Here is a 19,355-nt window from a genome sequence, read left to right on the forward strand (position 1 = left end):
CTAATCTGCATATTTTCACCTGCCCAGCATGCTAGTCTCGGCCGTGGGACCGCGCAAGCTGGTCCTTGTGGTCTTCATTGCCGTCTGCTTGCTCTTCTTGTCCCTCCGCAGCTCCTTCGCCTCCAACTACCTCGACGACCGCATCGTGCCGATCGAGAACACCGTCTCGAACGAGAAGTACGCCGCGGAGCCGCCACAGGAGCATCTCACCTCCGGAGACTCGTCGCCGGCGCAGGACGCGGCGGCAGACACCGACGGGGAATGGCACCAGCACTACTCGTTCCCCTCTTCGGCAGTAAGTTCCAACCCTATTTCGACTGCCCGCCGCCAGCGCTGACAGCTCCGCAGGCTCTCAAGGAGAAGACCTCGACTTCGCTCATCCCCGCAACCGCCACCGGTGCCGCTGAGCCTGCCTCGACTCCGGCTTCCAAGTCCGGCAGCAGCTGGCACGTTTTCCACGATGTCATCAAGACGAGCAAGGAATCGGCCATCACGCAGACCAAGAAGCTGTCGCCCGTCTCGAACATGCGCCAGTACTTGAACAAGATGCTCGTCTGGAGCCGCCCCGACCCCGACCCCTCGCATTGGCCGGCCTACCAGGACTACATTACCCGTGACTACGACCCCAACAGATGGGAGGCCTTCCCTGCGTAAGTACTCCGCCCCGATCTGGGATGAATCCAAGATAATGACAGACAAAAAGTGAGCGTGGCTACTACACACAGGGCGTCAAGTCTCTCAAGAAGGCCACAGAGCCGAAGCCCTACCTTCCGTACCCGGAGTACAACAGCCCCGATTGGAAGAAGCAGTGGAATGGCGAATATGTGGCGTGCGAGGGCCCACGTGGCAAGCCGCTCAACGAGAGTTACTTGGATTTGGTCAAAGCTTACCCAGAGGTCTCGAGCCACTTCCCGAAACCCTCTACCGGCACGATTGAGGGCTTGGGCCTGGATGCGAACATCTGCTTTGATCGCTATGGCCGCTACGGCGCTTATGGATTCGGCGCCGACGAGTACGATCTGCCCGACTGGGAGCCTGTTCAGGAACAGCAGGTCATCTGGCGCAAGGTCAACTGGGGAAAACTGCAGAACCAGTGCGTTGAGCGCAACCACCAGCGCTACGCCCCTCACGCTCGCACCAAGGAGACCAATCTGCAGCCTGGTCTCCAGATCCCGGAAGTGGACGTCGACACGCTGAGCAACTCGGCGTACAGCACCGAACTCACTTCTCGTGAGATGCAGGCAGGAGGAGAGGTGACACAGAAGTACCATTCGCGCACTGCCATCCTGATTCGGACTTGGGAAGGTTACACCTACACCGACAATGATCTCCAGGCCATTCGTGCCATGATCCAGGAGACTTCCCTCTTCTCCGGCGGTGAATTCCAGGTGTTCCTCTTCGTGAACGTCAAGGACCGCACCGTTCCCATCTTCGACGACCCGCAGGCTTACGATGACATGCTCAAGAAGGTCGTTCCCACCGAACTCCGTAGCATCTCTATCCTTTGGAACGAGGACATTTGCCAGAGAGCCTATCCCGAGGTTACTGATTGGCAGGTGTACTGGCACCAGTTCATGCCCGTCCAGTGGTTCAGCAAGACACACCCAGAGTTCGACTACGTCTGGAACTGGGAAACTGATGCTCGTTACACGGGCCAGCACTACCATTTCCTCTCGAAGATTCAGGACTTCGCCAGGAACTCGCCCCGGAAGTACCTCTGGGAGCGTAACAAGCGCTACTACATCCCCGGTCTTCACGGCGATTACGAGACCTACTTCAATGACACCAACCAGGTTGTCGAGGAGTCTTGGAGCTCAGGTTCTATTCCTAGCCCTGTCTGGGGCCCGCAGCCCTACTCTCCGGTGCAAACTCCGGTGGGACCGATGCCGCCGCACGAGATGACTGCCGACAACTACGAATGGGGTGTTGGTGAGGAGGCAGACCTCATCACTCTTCTGCCCATGTTCGACCCTGTCCGCACTTTCTGGTCCTACCGCGACAAGATTTGGAACTACATTCCGGGCCTCCACCCTGATTTCAGCGTTGACCCGTACGACAACGCCTACACGGACCCCCGTTTCGTCACCATTCCTCGCCGTATTTTCATCAACACGGTCGCACGTTTCAGCAAGCGCATGCTGCACACGATGCACATTGAGAACAAGGTTGGTCGCTGCATGCAGGCTGAAATGTGGCCCGCGACTGTCGCACTTCAGCACGGTCTCAAGGCTGTCTATGCGCCTCAGCCCATTTGGTTCGACCGCGTTTGGCCGCCGCACTACATCGATGCCATCTTCAACGCCAATCTGGACGGTGATTTCAACCCGATCGGTTGGTCTGAGGGCCCCGACTCTCCCTACAACGGCGACCGCGAACACAACTACTACGGTTGGTCATGGTACTTCAGCTCGCGCTTCCCCAAGGACATCTACAGGAGATGGTTGGGCTGGAAGGTCAAGATTCACGAGTGGGGCGAGCCCGAAAAGATTGTCGGCGGCCAAGAGGAAGAGCACGGCCAGGGCGGCGAGCGCGTCAAGGTCGGTGGCAGCGACAACAGAGACTCGGAAAAGCCGATGGTAGGCGGACGCATGTGTCTGCCTGGCATGCTGCTGCATCCCGTCAAGAGGATCCAGCAGGGTGAGATCTGAGAGACATGATTTTCGATGTTCAACGTATCGTTTGCGCGGATGCTTGTGGCGGAAGCAGCAATGTGTTGGATGCATTACGACGCCTCGCACGCTAAGGCCGTCTTTCGGATTCTTTACAGCCAACCATCCTTATGAGGCATTCAATTTCCGACACCCCGATCTTCGGAGGCAACAATGTCACCCGACACTTTGCCTGCTTCTCCTCTCGGCCTGATTTGCGAATAGCGCGCCAAAATCCGCGGACTTTTTTTTTCTTGTTCTCTGTACACATCCTCATGGTACGGCTCGGCATCGATCACTCATCTCGGCGTTCCATGGCGTAATGATCCTTTTTTATTTTTTTTTAACTCCCCTCACTTATTCCACGTCGCATTCCACCATTCGAAGCCGAGTACCAGCAGCATGGACTACCCACAGGCCAAGTGTCTTCAGTTGAGAAGATTCCTTGGTTTTTTCAGACTATTAGTAGATTTTGTATAAGGGAAGGAGAGGTAAGGGGATGGAATATTGCCTTTATTTTCGCATGATGGGTTAAAGGTCTTTGCTGTGTGTCTTTGGTTACTTCGAGCTGGGTTGGATTTGCTTTCTTTTTTCTTCCTTTCTTCCTTGTGCATGGCAATGAGAATAGCTGGGGAGAGGAGCAAAAAAGAACCAAGGACGTCCGATAGCGGATGAGTTGGTCGTGGTGTTGGTAGTAAGCGAGGAAACAAATGGGAGAAACGGTAGCATGAGCGAGTTATATCAGCGCAGCTTTGAAGCAAGCGAAAGATTGTTTTTTTCTGAAGGAATCTATTTACTTGTGATCATTTCCTTGTGACTGGTCGCGGGCGAAGAAATAAATGACAACTACATTTCACAATCCTTTCCCTTTAAGAGCTTGCGCTCTAGAACAACTATGTGTCAATCTTTACTATATGATCTTGCTGCTATGTATCCAGTCCGTTTATTCGCTAAGACTTCTGTTGTATGGGACCAGGGTTAGAAGCTATTCAGACTATATAGAATGAGATTGTGCCGTATCGTATTCTTTCTTGTAGTCTCTGTTCTTTAATCCGTGGTTTAAACTTTTCGAAATCCTCTGCTCAACAGGGTACTGGATGATTTAGAGAAACCATGATCCGTGGGAAGAAGGGACGCAGGGTCCCTCTGGTGTGGTTGTGACTTCGGGACAAGGTTTTGGGTCCCCTTCTCCGTCATTTACCGGGTCAGGGTCAGGGTCCACGTTCGATGAACTCTGGTTCTTCTTCTTTGGTTGTGGCCCATATCTTTCTGCCTGGTTCGGTTCGGTCCGTTCTCTACTTAGAAATGGATAAAACAGGGATCTCTTTTTCTGAAAAAAAAAAAAAGGAAACAAAAGGCGAAGCATTCATTGCAATGTTTTTTTTTCTATGGCAGTTTGAGCGTGTACGACTAGTGTTTAAATTAACTGTTACTACTATTCTCTATGTTCCGCCAGTGACAAAGTCTATCACCTTCGGCATTCGCGCAGCGCGTAATGGTGTGGCGATCATCACCTCAGTGAACACATGCGCGAGAAATGATAACTACGTCATTCCGGGGGCCGAGTGGTCCATAATTGTAAGCGAGGTGCGACAATGGAAGAATTCGAAGCCATGGTAATGATTATAGTTCCGACTCAAGCAAGGACCACGCCGGCAGTTGTTGGAATTTGATTGGCGGCTTATTCATGGGAAGCATCGGAACACGGGCAGTGAGAAAAGGAAGGTGTTTCAGAAAAACTGGGGAACCATTGGGATTTGCGAAGGATGATCGTCGGTCGAAGCTCGTGTTGATGCTTTATGCTTGAAGCGCCCGGGTAAATTGCAGTGCGTCATACCACCGCTGATCACTGTACGGGACATGTGGCTAGTCTATTTGCTGCAGCGAGCTTCTTTTCACCAAGAACCTTTTCCTTGTCATGTTATTTGCAAAAGGAAAGTGACAACGTATTCGGGCTCCCCTCATTTGGAAGGCCGCTTACTTCCGCATACTACTTTGATATCGGAGTCGGCGGAGAAAGATAGGAAAGACCGAATTCGCCAAGGCACTTAGATCCTATTGCCAACCTGGCCAAATGCACGACGGGTTGCAGAAGCCTTGAGCCCTCTTATGGATTGTTCAAAACGCCACATATTTCCCGCATGGATGGTTAAAGTAAACTTCCGGAGGTCAATGTGAGTTTATTCAAAGACCCATGTAATCAGAGTGTTTGCGATGTTTTTGCTTCCGCCTTTTGTTTCGAACACAAAATGCAGTATCTCCGGTGATGCCGGCTTGGAAGGCCGGATTTCTTTTGTAAGCCGCTATGGGTCAACCATGGAGCTCGTAAGCGCAACCTTGATGCTCTACATGCTTTTCCCAGTGCGGAAAGGAGATTAGTAAGGTTTGTACCTGTCCTTGCCCTTGTCCTTGTCTTTCTTCTTATGCTTGTCCTTATGCTTCTTTTCCTTGGCGGATTTTTTCTCCTCTACCTCTTCTTCTTCAGCTTCGGCCTGCTCGCCACCGAAGCCTTCGGCGCGCCAGGAGCGGACTTTTCCATCTTCGCCGCATGTGTATATCGTGGATGACTATTCCATTGTTAATGGCATACATTGCGATCGAGACTACGGTGCTTACCTGAGAATCGATGAAGACGTCGCGGACGATCTCCTCTCCATGGGCACCCGGAAGGCGGAGGCAATCTTCCAGAGAGCAGGAGTAGTCAAGCGGCTTCCCGGATGGGGGGTTGTGGAGAGGGAGGAGATCCAGTCGTTGCTCGCTGTATGAAGTTAGACACTTGGTCATTTTGCTCATAGAAGAGTACATACCTGTGATTGCCAGCAACAACGACGTTCGATCCGGCGCTGCGATAGACGTTGACGACGTACTCGCAAGTCAACTTCTCCCTCACATCGCCAATCTTGACTGGCGTTAGCTCTGGGCTCGGGTCGTCGGAATCCTGGTACTGGTAGAAAGCCAATGTCTCGTCAGTGCCGAAGACGTAGACATCGGTAGGCGAGGCGAAGCCGGCGTGGTGCACGGCAGACCGGTGGTTGATGACCTGGCGTAAGGCGTCGTCCTCGTCGTTCTGCGTCAGGTCGAAGATGCTGACCAGGCCGTCGGTGCTGGCCGAAAGGAGGGTGGACGGGTTCGTTGGATGCAGCGAGAGCTCGGTGATGGTATCGGTGTGGCTCTCGGGCAGAGTGAGACGCGGAGCGGAGGCGTTGCGTGCGTCCCAGGCATAGATGAAGGAGTCGCCCGGCCCGCGGTCCTCGAGCTCAGTACCGGCAATGATGGCGTGGTGGGCAGAGCTTACTTCGAGGGCGGACAGACCTTGTGGTTTTGCTGCGGGGATGTACGTTAGTATTGAAATTGCGCAATATCTCTTCTCATACTTACGGACGCGAAACTCCATAACAGCTTTCTTGGTGCGGCGGTCCCAGCATTTGACCAGGCCATCTCGGCCAGCGGTGGCCAGGACATTTCCATCCTCACTGTACGTCTCCAGGCAGGTGACACTCGAGTGGGCACTGCCTATAACTCCACCAGGGAGTAGTTGTAGGGTCTTGGGGTCAAATGTGCGTATCGAGTTATCGGATGACAAGGCTGTGAGAAACGAGTTTGTTTGCCTCAGAGAGTATATGTATGAGTCTTTTGGGAGCGACAGGTCACTTTCGGCGACCAGCTTTGCGGTCCTCATCTTGGCACGCAGTCGGTAGGATGTGGTTGAATTAAGGTAGATGACGGAGCTTGGAAAATTTTTCAGCTTCGGAGGGCGTTACACTCTGCACGCTTCTGTTGTTCACCAACGACCATACAGCGAGCAAGGCAGGCAGGAACAGTTCATGGGCCACGACATCTAGCATGTATATACACGGCTGATTAGTGAAGCTGCTGAGCTGCTGCTCATCCGTGCCCCGCGCCCCAGACATGCACATGGCCTCTCCCGCCACCGACCCGCGCACCAACAGGACAGGCCGTCCTCCGTGCTAGCGAAGCAGACAGCCTCTCCACCGGCGAACAGATATTTGCCCTCTCAGCGTACATGTCACCCTGATATGAAACGCACTTAACCATTGGATGGATTATAATGCGCGATTAACGACGGGTTGTCCCTCTAGGGACACTCGCAATGGCCGCACATGACTGGCATGACGCCCGTCGCGGCGACCGACTGCCTGGCTTCACTCTCCCGAAGGCGTCCAGAGGCGGTGTTGAGGTCCCATGGCGAGGAGAGAGGCAGCGGCCGCGCGCTCAGCTTTTTGTACTGGCGGCACGTGCGAAGCGAGAAGCGACCCGTTGCCGCCGTTTTCCCGGCTCTCATCAGCGGCCCTGTGATTGGCCGCTCATCCTCGGCTGAACGCTCATGGCCGCCCGGTCTTGGCCGCTCGTCCAGCAGCCATCCCATCATTGTTGCTGCACGACTTCGCTGCTCCTGCTAAGCCGAACCCATCGCGAGCATCGCAAGCCGCCGCATCTCTCCGCTCCACCACTGCGCTCCCGTCTCCTGTCCGCCACCATGCTTGCTCAGCGTGCCTTCCAGGCGTCCTTGCGCCGCGCTGCCGGTCCCCGCGCCATCGCTGCACCCGCCGGGATCCTGATGCAGTCGAGGTACCACCACCCGTGCCCGTAACCATCGCCAATGCCTCTGTGCTTGTTGCCCACTTCCTCATGGCCGCTCAGACCTTCTTGGCAAGACAAAGCTAACCAATCTCGCCCCGTTTCCCCAGGCCCGTCGCGACCCAGAACATCCCCGCCGCCGAGAGCAACTACATTCTGGAGAAGCAGCGCTTGAACCGCCCCGTCTCGCCACACCTTGCCATCTACCGCCCGCAGATTACCTGGTACGCCTCCGCTCTGAACCGTATCACCGGCTGCGTCGTCTCGGGTGGCATGTACGCCTTCTTCGCCGCCTACGCTATCGCCCCCCTCACCGGCTGGCACCTCGAGTCGCAGTCGCTCATTGCCGCCGTCGCCGCCTGGCCCATCGCCGTAAAGGTCGGCCTCAAGTCCCTCGCTGCTTTCACCTTCACCTTCCACTCGTTCAACGGCCTCAGGCATCTTGCCTGGGATTTGGCCATCGGCATCAGCAACAAGAAGGTCATCCAGAGCGGTTGGACCGTCGTTGGCCTTACCGCTGTGTCGACATTGGCGCTGGCATTCTACGGTAACTAGAGGCTTGGTAAGAGCATGGGAGGCTTGATTTGCAAGGGGAACGTAAGGCTCAATGAAAAAGAAGGATGGACGAAGATCGGGATACCATTTAGGCTGCGGCGGTAGACTGAATGAGTTCCGGTGGAAGTGGTTTTTGAACAAAGTTGGGCGTGTAAATCTAGAGGGACTCGCTGGACTCCGGCAAACAGGTGCCTGGATTAAGCGATTTCATGCTGCGTTGGTAGGGAAATGGAGCAATATTACCTTTTTCAAAGCATCAGTTGAGAACAGACTCAATAATACGATTGAATGGGGTGTGTGTAGTTGACCAAGGTTTTGCGCTCGTCTCTTTGGGCATGATAGTTGTAGTCTCCCAGCAGAAGAGTCAACCGTACGTTGTCTGGAGTAGCTGGTGAAGTTTCACGGAGAGTCCGATGACGAAGTGAAAGACGAGCAAATAAGTCAGAGCATCGACACACATTCAATTGGGAGGAGAAGGACTACCTATGAACTAGTTGGTACGAACTCACCCATGTTTGCCATCAAAAGCAAGCATTTAAATTGCGGCAACAGACGTTTGGAATGGCGTGACTGATATCATTGCCAAGATGTAGAAGCGAGCGAGTTGTTTGCCGTATCTTTTGTGCATCACTTCAACCCTGTCTGGGAGCTGGTTGCATTAGGCGGTGTACACCGTGCCACAGTGATTTGTACTACGGTTGAGCTACCCCCCTGGCCCGACCTTGATGATCGTCGAGTCTTGATAACTCCTTGAACAAACAGACCTTTCAACTGTGAGATACTTTTATAGACATCCAATCGCTTCAATCTGTGCAATTGGCAGGGGCGAAAAGGTACCAACGCCTGCATCGGTACCTGCGCCGTAAGCAGTTAAGATCTGACGCGTGATCGCGCGGCTCGGTCCGCGGGGGTTCGCGCGCAGGACGCGCTTGTCTCTCTCCCTCCACCTGTGCGACGGGATTTTGGGCGCCCGGACGTCCGATTTCCGCCCCAAAACAAAAACAATCCACCATTAATCCACAACATCTTCTCGTCTCTTCTGCCACCACTCTGCCGCCCGTTTCTGTCCGACGGAAGAAATCCATTGCTAAGGATCCGATAAACCGATGCCATGAATTAGCTTTAGGAAAACCGCGATACATACGCCTATCCGATTCAGCGAAGCCCGAAATCCTTCGGCTTAACTTCCGCGGCTTTCTCGAGGGCGCGCGCGCCCTCGCGCAACGTAAATATACTGCGCACACCGCATCGTTTCGTTGCCCGCCAGCATCCCTCTCACGCTGTCGGAACGTCCGTTTAGCGCGCCGCCCATCGCCAACCCGACCTCGCTACCATGGCCGCCCCCGCAAATACCAGAAGAGCAGCATCCGACGTCTCGTCGTCGCCCGTCCGTTCTCCGACCGCTGACCGCGAGATCGACGAGACGTTTCTTCCGCAGGATGAGGACGGAGAGGGAGAGGGAGAGGGAGAGGGAAACGATGAGAATAACCACGACGATAACACGGCGTACAGCATCGATTTCGACGCGCTAGTGGGCGGCAGCGGCGGCGGGAGACGTCGCGGCGGGCATCCCGACCACGACGATGACTTGACACTTGACGACACGGAGCCGTTCGATACGCTGAGGAGCGAGGATGTAGACGGTCCGAGCGACTTCACGCAAAATATGGAGTTTTGGATGCGATCAAAGTTTTCGCCGCCGCAAGCGCAACAGCAACGAGGGAAGAAGGTGGCAAATGCTGATCCCGGTGCCACGCCGGCAACGGCGGCAGGGCGCATTGAGCGGGATGATGGAGGCGATGACGAGAATGAGGGTGTGGTGGGCAACGATGATACGCTACCGCCGACGAGGACACCGACTGAGAGTTTTGACACGCAGCGCGATCATGTCAGCGATTCGGAAGGCGAAGGCGAAGGCGGGGACGTGGGCAAAGAGAGCGAGGAGGAAGAGGGAGAGCATGAGGGCTCCTTCGAGTACAGGCAGAGCGAGAACGAAAATACACATGAGATCGCGGCCGCAGCGATGCGGGATCTCAACGGGTATGTCATCTCGGACGAAGATACGTTTCTGCCGCCAACCAGCCAACCCGGCTCGACAGCCGATGAGCACGACGGTGACCGTGGTGAGCGCAGTCGCTCGGGGTCGATCGACGAGCAGATTGACATACTGTCGAGCATGGACGAGGGCGTCGAGGAGGAGTATAGGAGTGTGAGCGCCTCGCCAGCACTAGCGCAGGGTGAGTGGAGGACGGAAAGGCGGACACCGTCCGTTGTACAAAGAGCCAGCTGGTTGCAGCCAACGGTCGAGGACCACGAAGACACGCCGCCACTGAGCGCAAGGCCGAGCCCGAGAAATGGAATAGGCAAAAGTCCGGAGGTGTGGTTGGGAGCTTACGAGGAGAAGCTACCGAAGCAGCGGAGAATGGAGAGCATAAGCACGGCATCGCCTCGACCGACTTTGAGGAATCATCCCCGATACACCCCAAGGAAAGTTTCCGAAGAAGATGTCGATGACCTTCGGGCACAAATCAGGAGGTTACAGGCCGAGCTAGAAAGGCAATGCGGAGACTTCACAGCCAAGATCGCCAACCTCGAGTCTCAACTCCAACGCACCCGCAACGAGCGCGATGAAGCGCGCGAAAATGAGCAACAGCGCGTTCGAGACCTCAATTCGCAGTACGACGAGCGCGCCCAAGACTTAGAAGAGCACTGGCAACGGCGTCTCGCCACTGCGCAGGAACGCTATGAGCAGGATGTGCAGGAGCAGAAAGCATCGTTCGCCCTTGTCAAGTCAAGCTTTGAGTCACGTCTAGCAGCCACAGAGAGCGGGCTCCAGGCGCAGCTAGCACGCAAAGAAGCCGAACTTGACGCCGTTAAGGAGGCCAGCAAGCAGGAACTCGAACAGCAACGTGCCGGCAACGACGCCAAAGTTGCAACACTCGAAGAGCGCATCAAGGAGCTAGAGTCGTCGCAGCAACAGCAAGCTTCCGAGGGGACCTCAGTTCATGCGACTCCTTCCTCTGCTATTAATCAAGCACTCACCCAGCAAAAGGCAGAATCAGATGCCCGCATCGCCGAGCTCGAGGCGCGACTCAGCACGACACAGTCGCAACTCGAGGCAGCGCGTACGTCCTCTCCTGAGGCCGCCTTATCTGATTCCATGCGCCTGGCCGACGAACGCAGACAAACGGATGATCTTCTCGCGCGGTCGAGACAGCAGATTGCAGATCTAGAGGCCAACCTGCAACTGCTGCAAAGCCAACTCGCGCTCGCGCGGCGCGAGACAGACGAAATGCGGCGAGCTGCAGATACAGCCCGGGAGGGGGCACGCGTGTTACGCTCCGAGCTGGGGCGGGCGCAGGAGCTGGTGGAGGAGAGGGGTCGGCGGTTGGAGGAGGTGGCGCGGGAGCACGAGGCAGACACGGACATGGCGGAGCGAGCGCGACGCGATGCAGAGAGGATGTTGGAGGAGCGGGTGAGGGCAGCGGAACGGAAGGCGAAGGTGTTGCTTGAGCGGAAGGTTACAGAGAAGGAGTCAGAGGTGGGCGACATGCGGAAGAGGGCGGAAACAGCGGTGCGCAAGGCGCAGACGATGCTTAATGGAGAGCGGATCGAGAAGGCTGGATTGAGGAGGGCACTGGAGGGGTTGAAGGAGGAGGTGGAGGGGTTGAGGAGGCAGGTCGAAGAGCGGAAGAAGGACTCCTCTGGTGCTGCTGCTGCTGCATCTTCGTCCACCTCTCCCTCCAATCACCACCCTTCACCAGACGCTGCCGAGGAGATCATAAGATCTCGCGACGATGGCGATGACAACACCACGTCCCCTCGCTCATCCGAACTCGAGCTCCTCCGCCGCGCGCTGCGCGATGCAACCACGGCAACGAAAGAGGCCCGGGAAGATGCCCGGCGTGCGCGCGAGGAGTCGGCCGCGCTAAGGGAAGATTTTGCAGAAGTCAACCGCGCCATGGACGAGCGTGTGGTCCGTCTCGTCCGCGCGCGCGAGAAGGAGTGGCGCGGAAAGGTCGAGGCGCTTGCCGCGGAGAAGAGAGCTCTGGGACGCGCACTGCTCCACGAATGGGGGAGGGAGGAGGTGGGCGAGGGCGAGCCGCAGGCGTACCGATACAAGTATGTGGAGAGAAAAGAGAGTGGTGGGGAAAAGAAGGGGAGGGGGAAGGCGTAGGTTGGTAGCGAACCGGACTGGGACAATGGGTCTGGTGGTTTGTGCCTGGAGCGGTTGTGTGATACCATTTTAGCTTCTTTTTTTTTTCTTGTCCCCTTTTACTTCATGCGCTTCTGGAGAGCGCTTTGCCGGCCTCTTTGCTTTCCATGCCACTTGATGTCTCATGACCGAAGGGTATTTTGTACTGTATCATTAGCAATGACAATGCGGTGGCTAACGTCCGCGTCTTGTCTAACATAATAGCTGGGCCTTCAGAAGAGACTGATATTTTTCTCCAGTCTAGCGATTTTCTCTCATGAGATGTGTCGATACGGTCAAGTTACCGGAGAAACTGAACAAGTACACTGCAGCGACTACCGATACCGCATCCCTTCCGATGAGTATGAACTTTCGAGGCTGATTTATCTAAGGGGGCAATAGGGAACCCAGTAGTTAGATTGGTCGAACACGGCCATGGTATCTAAAGGAAACACCTAGCTTTACCGGCATCTGGGTAAGTGTTAGAAGCACCTTGTCAGCGAATTGTAAAGTCTCGGTATGGATCCTTCAAGCTCTACATTTTCTCGTAACTCCTGAATATCTCAACCCTTCTAACTGTAAAGTGAATGTGCTGAGGTTCTTCCCACCACACAGCGATTACCTCTATCCGTAGCCTCTATTCTTCCGAATAATTTGAGTATCCAGCCCCTTTCTAGTATCCTTGCATCAAATGCAGTTTCTAACCATCGATCTACACAGCGTTCTTCAATGCATCCTTGGCTGCCTTGTGGTCTTCATCTAAGGCTTTGCCGATAGCGCCGTTGGTTCCTCTCCCGCCGGTCCCGTCTACGCCATTGCTTTCCGCAGCAATGGCTTTGTCGACTTCTGGTGACAAGATTGATCTGTTAGATTAGGTTCTTGGCAAACTCCAGTCAAGCGGATAGTCTACAACAGGATCTGTGCAGCCTCTTTATCTTCGTCACAGCACGGTCCAATCATCGCCACCCGCTCACTCCCTTTCTTTAGGCTGTCAGAGGGACTTACCTGTATACTCATGATCCGCTCCCTCGCCCACCCAGAACCGCAGCTTCTCGCGCACAAACTCGTCGAAATCCCACTCATCATCCTCCAGCGCCTGCTCCCCGGCCGTCCAGATGTACGTCTCGGCCTCGACCTCCTCCCCCTCCGCCTCCCCGCCTTCAGGCAGACCCGCAGCGTCCACCTTGGCGCCAGCGATGACCCGCACGCGCACGCGCCGCCGCTCGTACTCGTCGCCCTCGAACAGGTCGAGCCGGTACATGTCGGCGTCGGTCAGGCCGGTGACGAGGGTGCCGCGCACGCTGGAGGCCGGGTCGGAGGGGAGTGGGATCACGCCCGGGTAGTCGGCGTGGCGGACCTTGCGGCGCTGGTGCGCGGGGAGCAGGGCCGGGCGCGGTGGTGAGGAGGAGAGAGAGGCGGTTTGCCAGGGTTCCGGCGTGGAAGTGCCGTAGATGACGCGGTAGAGGACTTTGGGGACCATGAGGGTGCCTATCGCGCGTGGAGGCGTGTAAGTGGGTGCCTAGATGGTGAATGTGTTTGATGGGAGGGGAAGCAAACCGTAGAAGAAGGCTGTGTGGTCGCCCATGGCGGACGGAGCTGGCTGGAGTGGGGTAGGGTTGATGGATCGGTGGGTGTGTTTATTGCGCTGAAATTCTGCTTCGAAAAGATACTCTGTGCAAATGAAACATGCAATGAATGAGGCGATCTAGAAATACTTAGGGAATGGGCTTGGCATACGATGCGGCGGGTGGAGTACGAGAGCAATGACGATTAAGCTTGGAGACGTGGAGATAGGCTGGAGATAAGGGGCTTGGCATCGAAATCGTCAGCCCTACCCGCGACGCTAACGCGCAGGAACCGCGAGCCCTTTCTCTCCTGGCAGCGACCTCACTCCTGCCACCTCGCCCGCTGACACGCGACCTTATCCGCTAGTCGCCGAAAGGAATGCGATAGCAGAATTCAATTGTCCCGAGCCTGCCCCTTTTGATTTTCGCGTCGCCGCGTCTCTCCATGCCCCTCGCCGATTACCTCCCCGACTCTTGGACCGCGGATTCCGACATCATGGGCTTCTTCTCGGGTCTCGTCACCCATATCGCTCCGGCATTGTAGGCTCACCTGCTCGCTGCCCTCCGGCGGGAGAGGTCGTTGACTTTTTCGTGCAGCATCGTCTCCTCTCCGATTACCTCCTATGCCGATCAAATCTACTCCATCCACCGGACGCGCTCGTCCGCCGGCTTCTCGCTGGACATACCTCTGATCATGCTGGTGGCGTCTATATTGAAGTAATCCCGCCTTAGAGGTCAAGCGTGTCTTCCGCACGTGCCTGCCGCTCCCGTTGCTCACACACCTGCCTTAACAGGATCTTCTTCTGGTTTGGCGATCACTTCGCGTTGTCGCTCCTCTTCCAAGCCATCCTCATGATCTTCATGCAAGTTCTTCTCCTGCACGTCGCCTTGACGCACCGCCCGCCGCCCGCTGCTCAACACACACCGTTCGCGGCGCATCCGAAGCCGCGCCCATACAACTTCTGGCAGTGGCGCCCGCACCGGCCTTACTGGAACTTCCTGCTCTATTTTACGGGCACCCTCATCGTCCTCCACTTCCTGCTCAGCAACAGCTCGCTGTTCACGGGTTACACGACGGTGCTCGGGTACATCGCGTTGGCGATCGAGGCCTGCCTGCCGATGCCGCAGATCCTGGCGAACCAGCGCGCGAAGAGCACCAAGGGCTTCAGGCCTAGCGTGCTGTTGAACTGGTTGATCGGTGACACATTCAAGCTGACATTTTTCTTCCTGAGCGCGGAAGGCGAGGTTCCATGGGCATTCAAGCTTTGTGGCATGTTCCAGGCATGCTGTGATGCGTATCTGGGCGTACAATGGTGGATGTTTGGTAATGGTCCGAAAGATCATGAGAAAACCGACGGTATTCCTTTGTAGACTAAAGAATGGGTATCTGACACAGTTGGGCAGTTTTGCGATAGAACGGACTCGGAAATGGTACTGTAAGAACGAGAATAGACAATAAGAGGATTGCGTTCAAATGCGCGGGAATGGACTGCACCGTACGTTCATACCGACAACAATCACCTCTTTCGATTGTACACAACGCCGCTTCGCCGTTCTAGAGTATCCTTGTACACGCCGAACATGGTAGCGTCTTTACAACAGCCCCTTCCTAGCAAGCTCGATTTTGCGCAGCGTCTCGCCCTCCTTGAATCCGCCTTTGCTTGCGCAGATGGCAATCCCCTCGCCAAGCTCGACCTTGTCTTCGACGGTCGGGAAAGCGCATGGGCAGTGGTGCGGGAAGTGCACGCAGGAGAGCGTGCCCGGGCAAAGGTACTTGTCGCAGGTAGCTGAAGTAAGATAGTAGTATTAGTACATGAATCAAGTATTGTGAAACGCCGGGCCAAAGAAGATCGTAATTGCTCACCGCCGTCGTATTGTTGCTGGTACCAGCTCGAGTCGCTGGGCATGTTCTGCGGCTGCTGGTGATGGTGATGACCGCCGCCGCCGAACATCTGCTCGAAGAACTGGAACTGCGCGGAGACGCCAAGCGTCCAGGCGAGAATAAGGAAGACGAAGCTCAGTGGTGAGCGCATGATTGGCTGGATGTGAGAGCGCGTCTGAATGGTGTCGCTTTTAATTTCTTAGCAGCTCTCGCAGCAGCTTGTCTGGCCTCTTCGGGGATGCGCGGCGCGTCGGCAGGCGGCGAGCCAGGGTCCCCTCGTCATCGACCGCCAAGCCTTCCCGGCGATACGTTGTTCCTTACCCCGCGATTCGCCGGCGATTCGCCGGCCGCAAGATTTCTTGCCCTGCCCGACGAATCTTTTGGAGCTTTCGACGACGAGCAGCTCGCGACCGACCCTGTCCACCACGCTCAACCGCACACGTCGCAGATCCAATCCTCCGATCCACGTAGCGAATACCGCGCTCTTTATCCACCGCAACGTGAGTCTCATCTGGTCCACGGGCTGTGCGCATTGGAAGAACGTCGCGGGACTGACGCGAACTTTTATTCCACAGCATGCATCTCATGTACCACCTCGACGCCGAAGGCAAGCGTGTCTATACGCTCAAGAAGATCGTCGACGGCCAGGCTACCAAGTCTGCCCACCCGGCCCGCTTCTCGCCCGACGACAAGTACTCTCGCCAGCGCGTCACGCTCAAGAAGCGTTTCGGCCTTCTCCCCACGCAGCAGCCGAGTCAGTGCTCCCCCCGAGAAAAATCAACCCAGTGTTTCTCGCGCCACTGTTGGCGCCTGGATATGAGATATTCTAACTTATGCTACAGAGGATAAGCAGGCGGCCATGGGCGCGTAAGCGGTGCCTCTGACAACAAGGCTCTTTCCACCAAGGCTGGCGTTAATGGTGTTTTGAACGGCGGATATCATGGCTCTAAGGCGGCGTTCGGAGATGGTCCTTTCAAGGGCACTGTCAGCATTCAGTCAGGTTCTAAGAAGAAGAACACGGGAGAGGGTGGCAAATTCTACGACAAGAGCCAGAAGGAAGGCAAGAATGATGAGGATCACGAGATGGTCAGCGATGATGGCTCGCTCGCTTCTTCCAACACCACCACTTTGGTTATCCGTTCTGGTCGCCAGCCTACCCAACCCTGAGCGAGCCATGATCAGCTTCTCTGTATTCACTCGCATGAAGCCCATGCATACGCTGTCTGAACTCTAGCTAGAGCAGACACGTTCATACAGTGAATACCGTCCTTCTTCAAGACAGTAATTTGCAGATCAGTAGCCCCTGGCTTTCAGTCCAAATTAAAAAAAAACATTTCAATCAAAACAATGAGTGTATGTGTGCGTGGAAAAGGAAAAACTGAATTGATCGTAAACTTTTGATATCTTCTATAACCAGTCATAAAAATCCGAAATGCGCCAGAAAAATGCCAAAGTCTCTACCCATGCCTTTGATCCCGACATCTACCTCTTCTTCTTGGCGGCATTGATGTTCCTGCCTGCGCCCACCTTCGGTCTACCGCCGGACCTGTTGCGCTCACCAGTCAGGATAGAAGGTAGGTAATCCTCGTCCATGAGGTCGCGCTGCTTCTGGCGCTTCTCCTGGGTGACGGCGCGCACGTATTCCTTCTGGTCCTCGGCGAGGATGAGGTCGGCGCCCCAGCCGTCTTTGCCGCCGCCGGAGGTGATGCGGCCGGAGGCGGACTTGGAGGCGGGCTTGGGCAGGCTGTAGCGCTCGCCGCGGTTGTTCCACTGCATGTTCTTCTTCAGGTGCAGCTTGAACTCGCCGTTCTGGGTGGTGGTGCAGGTGACGCGGGTCAGGGAGGGCTTGCCGCAGCGGGGGCAGAACTGCTTGTTCATCTCCTTTGTGGTGAGGAAGCAGGCGTGGCAGCGCAGCACGAACGTCTTGAGGTGGCGCACGCGGTGCAGCGAGGGCGAGAGCAGGTTGAGGTTCATCTGCAGGATGACATTCTGCATGGCGAAGTCGGTGGTCATGATGGCGGCCTGCAGCGTCTTGGACGTGTCCTCGGTCGTCTCGGCGCTCAGCATCTGGTCACGCGCCTGCTTCTTCTTGATGTTGGACGGCGTGATCCAGCCATCGTTGTCCGAGTCGGACTCGGAGCCGGCTTCGGTGGCGCCGGATGCACTGCCAGATGCGTCCTCTGCATGGGGGTTTGAAGGAACATCTGCACCTGAGGAGGGCTCGTCACAGATGTGCGTGTTGGAGAGGGCGGACGTAACGACTTCAGTAGCATCATTTACGGCAGGCGGGACCGCAATATTTTCGCTACCTGCGGGTGCGGCTTCATGATCGGCAGTAGCTTCCGAGCTGGATGGAGCTTCCGGGGTGGGTTTGGCGGGAGGAGGGCCGTTCGTCCTCTTCTGACCAGGTGCATTCCTCAGGCGCCAATCACCGCCATTCCGCTCGCACTCGAGGTCGCGGGCCAGGGCAATGAGCTGTATGTCAGTGTTGCTGAGCACAGCCAGGTCACCGGTGCGGCGGGCGAAGTCCTGGACAATTTTGACCGTGTCCGGATGCGGGTTCCTCTGGGTAAGAAATGGAAGCAAGGTCGTCTCTACCCTAGCTCTTGTAACTTCGTCCCGAATTTCGGAAACGACGGAAGGTATGGTGAAAATAGCTTCTGACTGGGCCAACAAAGTTGAGACTGGAGGCGAATTTTTTATGATCGGGCCCGCGTCAATGACGAGGCTGTGAATAGGCTTCTCCGAAGCCATGGTGAAAATTTTTCGAAAAGCCGATAGCAGCAGACTGCGCAGCGTAGCTTCAGCGAGCAGCAAGTGTAACTGTGTGGAAGTCGGTGTGAGGGCAGCTGCCGCTCGAATTTGGCGATGCGAGTTTGTTCGCCCCAGAAAATAATCAGCCGCCAACGCGGGAAGGCGCGCGATCCGTCATCACGTGACTAGAGCCGGTACCAACTCCGGAAGGAAGCTGCAGGGATCTGTTGTTTTCTATCCGCAGACATCATCTGTCAGGCACCTTTGAGGCTACAGAGAAAATCCCCATTCGTTGCGCCCAACTTAAGATCTCTGTGCGGCGCGGTGCCGCCCATCGATCTACGCGTAACACACACCTCCAGGATCTGGCAGCCACCCTTGTTTGACCCTGAATGAACTCGGTACCGCCCTGACAGCCGTGCATGCATGTGGCCCGTATCATCCCCGGTCAGAGCTAGTTCGCATCTCGGGATCTTGCTTTCCTCCTGCAGGCCTGCGGGAATAGAGGCCTGCGCCGCAATGTTGCAGCTGACTTGCGTGTCCTGGTTGGCCAATCCGTCATTAGCATTTTAACTGCCGCCAGCAATTAAATCCGGCAGCGGCGACATAAAACGCATAAACGCCGACGCCAGTAGGACGTTTATGCAGTGCTTGGTGGAGTCAGGTTGTCCAATTAGCCGTGCCTCATGACGCTATCATGTTAGCGCCTGAACCTGAGCAAGCCTCTTGTCTTTCCACAGAATCCCAAGCCACCTTTCTTGGCTCTTTCCTTATCACATATGGTCTCGTACCGTATCCGATGGTCCGCGTTTTTCTCGTTTGGCAAGCTGGTTGAAATGTTCGGATCCAGTCCACTTCAGAGTCTCAGGAACGCGATAGGGAGAAGAACGGTATGAGGAACAGCTCGAGAGCGTCTTTTGGATTGGACTGAGGAGTTGGTAACGGGTCGTGTTCCCATCTACGACAGAGAATGCCCATGGACGCTTCGTTATCCCTCCTAAAGGAGTGTGGCATGCACCATCTTCAGCCCAGCATCGAGTTTGTTAGCTTCGTCTCCAAGGCGGCATGAGTCAGGGTGCGGTTGATTATCAGTCTTGCCATGGCGGCAGTGGCAAGTTAGCAAGCGATGCAGACCCACCTGGGACCCCAGCAGTGTT

At 55.8% G+C, this 19,355-nt stretch overlaps 9 protein-coding genes across 9 annotated transcripts; 5 read left to right on the forward strand and 4 right to left on the reverse strand.

Moving 5' to 3' along the window:
• Positions 1-28: 28 nt before the first annotated feature.
• On the forward strand, positions 29-2,648 carry LTHEOB_3737 (uncharacterized protein; the record flags this gene model as incomplete). The annotated part of the gene is made up of 3 exons (XM_035512693.1): positions 29-295; positions 349-650; positions 704-2,648. The coding sequence occupies 3 exons, from the start codon at positions 29-31 to the stop codon at positions 2,646-2,648; spliced, it is 2,514 nt and encodes an 837-aa protein (XP_035362825.1).
• Positions 2,649-5,023: 2,375 nt separating this feature from the next.
• On the reverse strand, positions 5,024-6,327 carry LTHEOB_3738 (WD repeat containing protein; the record flags this gene model as incomplete). The annotated part of the gene is made up of 4 exons (XM_035512694.1): positions 5,024-5,215; positions 5,265-5,406; positions 5,456-5,972; positions 6,027-6,327. The coding sequence occupies 4 exons, from the start codon at positions 6,325-6,327 to the stop codon at positions 5,024-5,026; spliced, it is 1,152 nt and encodes a 383-aa protein (XP_035362826.1).
• An 819-nt stretch (positions 6,328-7,146) lies between these two features.
• On the forward strand, positions 7,147-7,802 carry LTHEOB_3739 (Succinate dehydrogenase cytochrome b560 subunit; the record flags this gene model as incomplete). The annotated part of the gene is made up of 2 exons (XM_035512695.1): positions 7,147-7,238; positions 7,358-7,802. 2 exons carry the CDS (start codon positions 7,147-7,149, stop codon positions 7,800-7,802), a joined length of 537 nt encoding a protein of 178 aa, XP_035362827.1.
• A 1,333-nt stretch (positions 7,803-9,135) lies between these two features.
• Positions 9,136-11,979, forward strand: LTHEOB_3740 (Spindle pole body associated protein; the record flags this gene model as incomplete). Its single annotated transcript, XM_035512697.1, has 1 exon — positions 9,136-11,979. The coding sequence occupies one exon, from the start codon at positions 9,136-9,138 to the stop codon at positions 11,977-11,979; it is 2,844 nt and encodes a 947-aa protein (XP_035362828.1).
• A 730-nt stretch (positions 11,980-12,709) lies between these two features.
• On the reverse strand, positions 12,710-13,582 carry LTHEOB_3741 (Disease resistance protein; the record flags this gene model as incomplete). The annotated part of the gene is made up of 3 exons (XM_035512698.1): positions 12,710-12,843; positions 13,003-13,485; positions 13,555-13,582. The coding sequence occupies 3 exons, from the start codon at positions 13,580-13,582 to the stop codon at positions 12,710-12,712; spliced, it is 645 nt and encodes a 214-aa protein (XP_035362829.1).
• A 425-nt stretch (positions 13,583-14,007) lies between these two features.
• Positions 14,008-14,933, forward strand: LTHEOB_3742 (Pq loop repeat protein; the record flags this gene model as incomplete). The annotated part of the gene is made up of 3 exons (XM_035512699.1): positions 14,008-14,102; positions 14,160-14,279; positions 14,357-14,933. 3 exons carry the CDS (start codon positions 14,008-14,010, stop codon positions 14,931-14,933), a joined length of 792 nt encoding a protein of 263 aa, XP_035362830.1.
• Positions 14,934-15,155: 222 nt separating this feature from the next.
• Positions 15,156-15,595, reverse strand: LTHEOB_3743 (Long chronological lifespan protein 2; the record flags this gene model as incomplete). The annotated part of the gene is made up of 2 exons (XM_035512700.1): positions 15,156-15,349; positions 15,427-15,595. The coding sequence occupies 2 exons, from the start codon at positions 15,593-15,595 to the stop codon at positions 15,156-15,158; spliced, it is 363 nt and encodes a 120-aa protein (XP_035362831.1).
• Positions 15,596-16,020: 425 nt separating this feature from the next.
• Positions 16,021-16,611, forward strand: LTHEOB_3744 (H/ACA ribonucleoprotein complex subunit Nop10; the record flags this gene model as incomplete). The annotated part of the gene is made up of 2 exons (XM_035512701.1): positions 16,021-16,198; positions 16,298-16,611. The coding sequence occupies 2 exons, from the start codon at positions 16,021-16,023 to the stop codon at positions 16,609-16,611; spliced, it is 492 nt and encodes a 163-aa protein (XP_035362832.1).
• Positions 16,612-16,926: 315 nt separating this feature from the next.
• Positions 16,927-18,198, reverse strand: LTHEOB_3745 (20s-pre-rRNA d-site endonuclease; the record flags this gene model as incomplete). The annotated part of the gene is made up of 1 exon (XM_035512702.1): positions 16,927-18,198. The coding sequence occupies one exon, from the start codon at positions 18,196-18,198 to the stop codon at positions 16,927-16,929; it is 1,272 nt and encodes a 423-aa protein (XP_035362833.1).
• Between the last annotated feature and the right edge of the window lie 1,157 nt (positions 18,199-19,355).

The sequence above is a fragment of the Lasiodiplodia theobromae genome, assembly GCF_012971845.1.
Source record: "Lasiodiplodia theobromae strain AM2As chromosome Unknown scaffold_9, whole genome shotgun sequence".
In the NCBI taxonomy this organism is placed as follows: domain Eukaryota; kingdom Fungi; phylum Ascomycota; class Dothideomycetes; order Botryosphaeriales; family Botryosphaeriaceae; genus Lasiodiplodia; species Lasiodiplodia theobromae.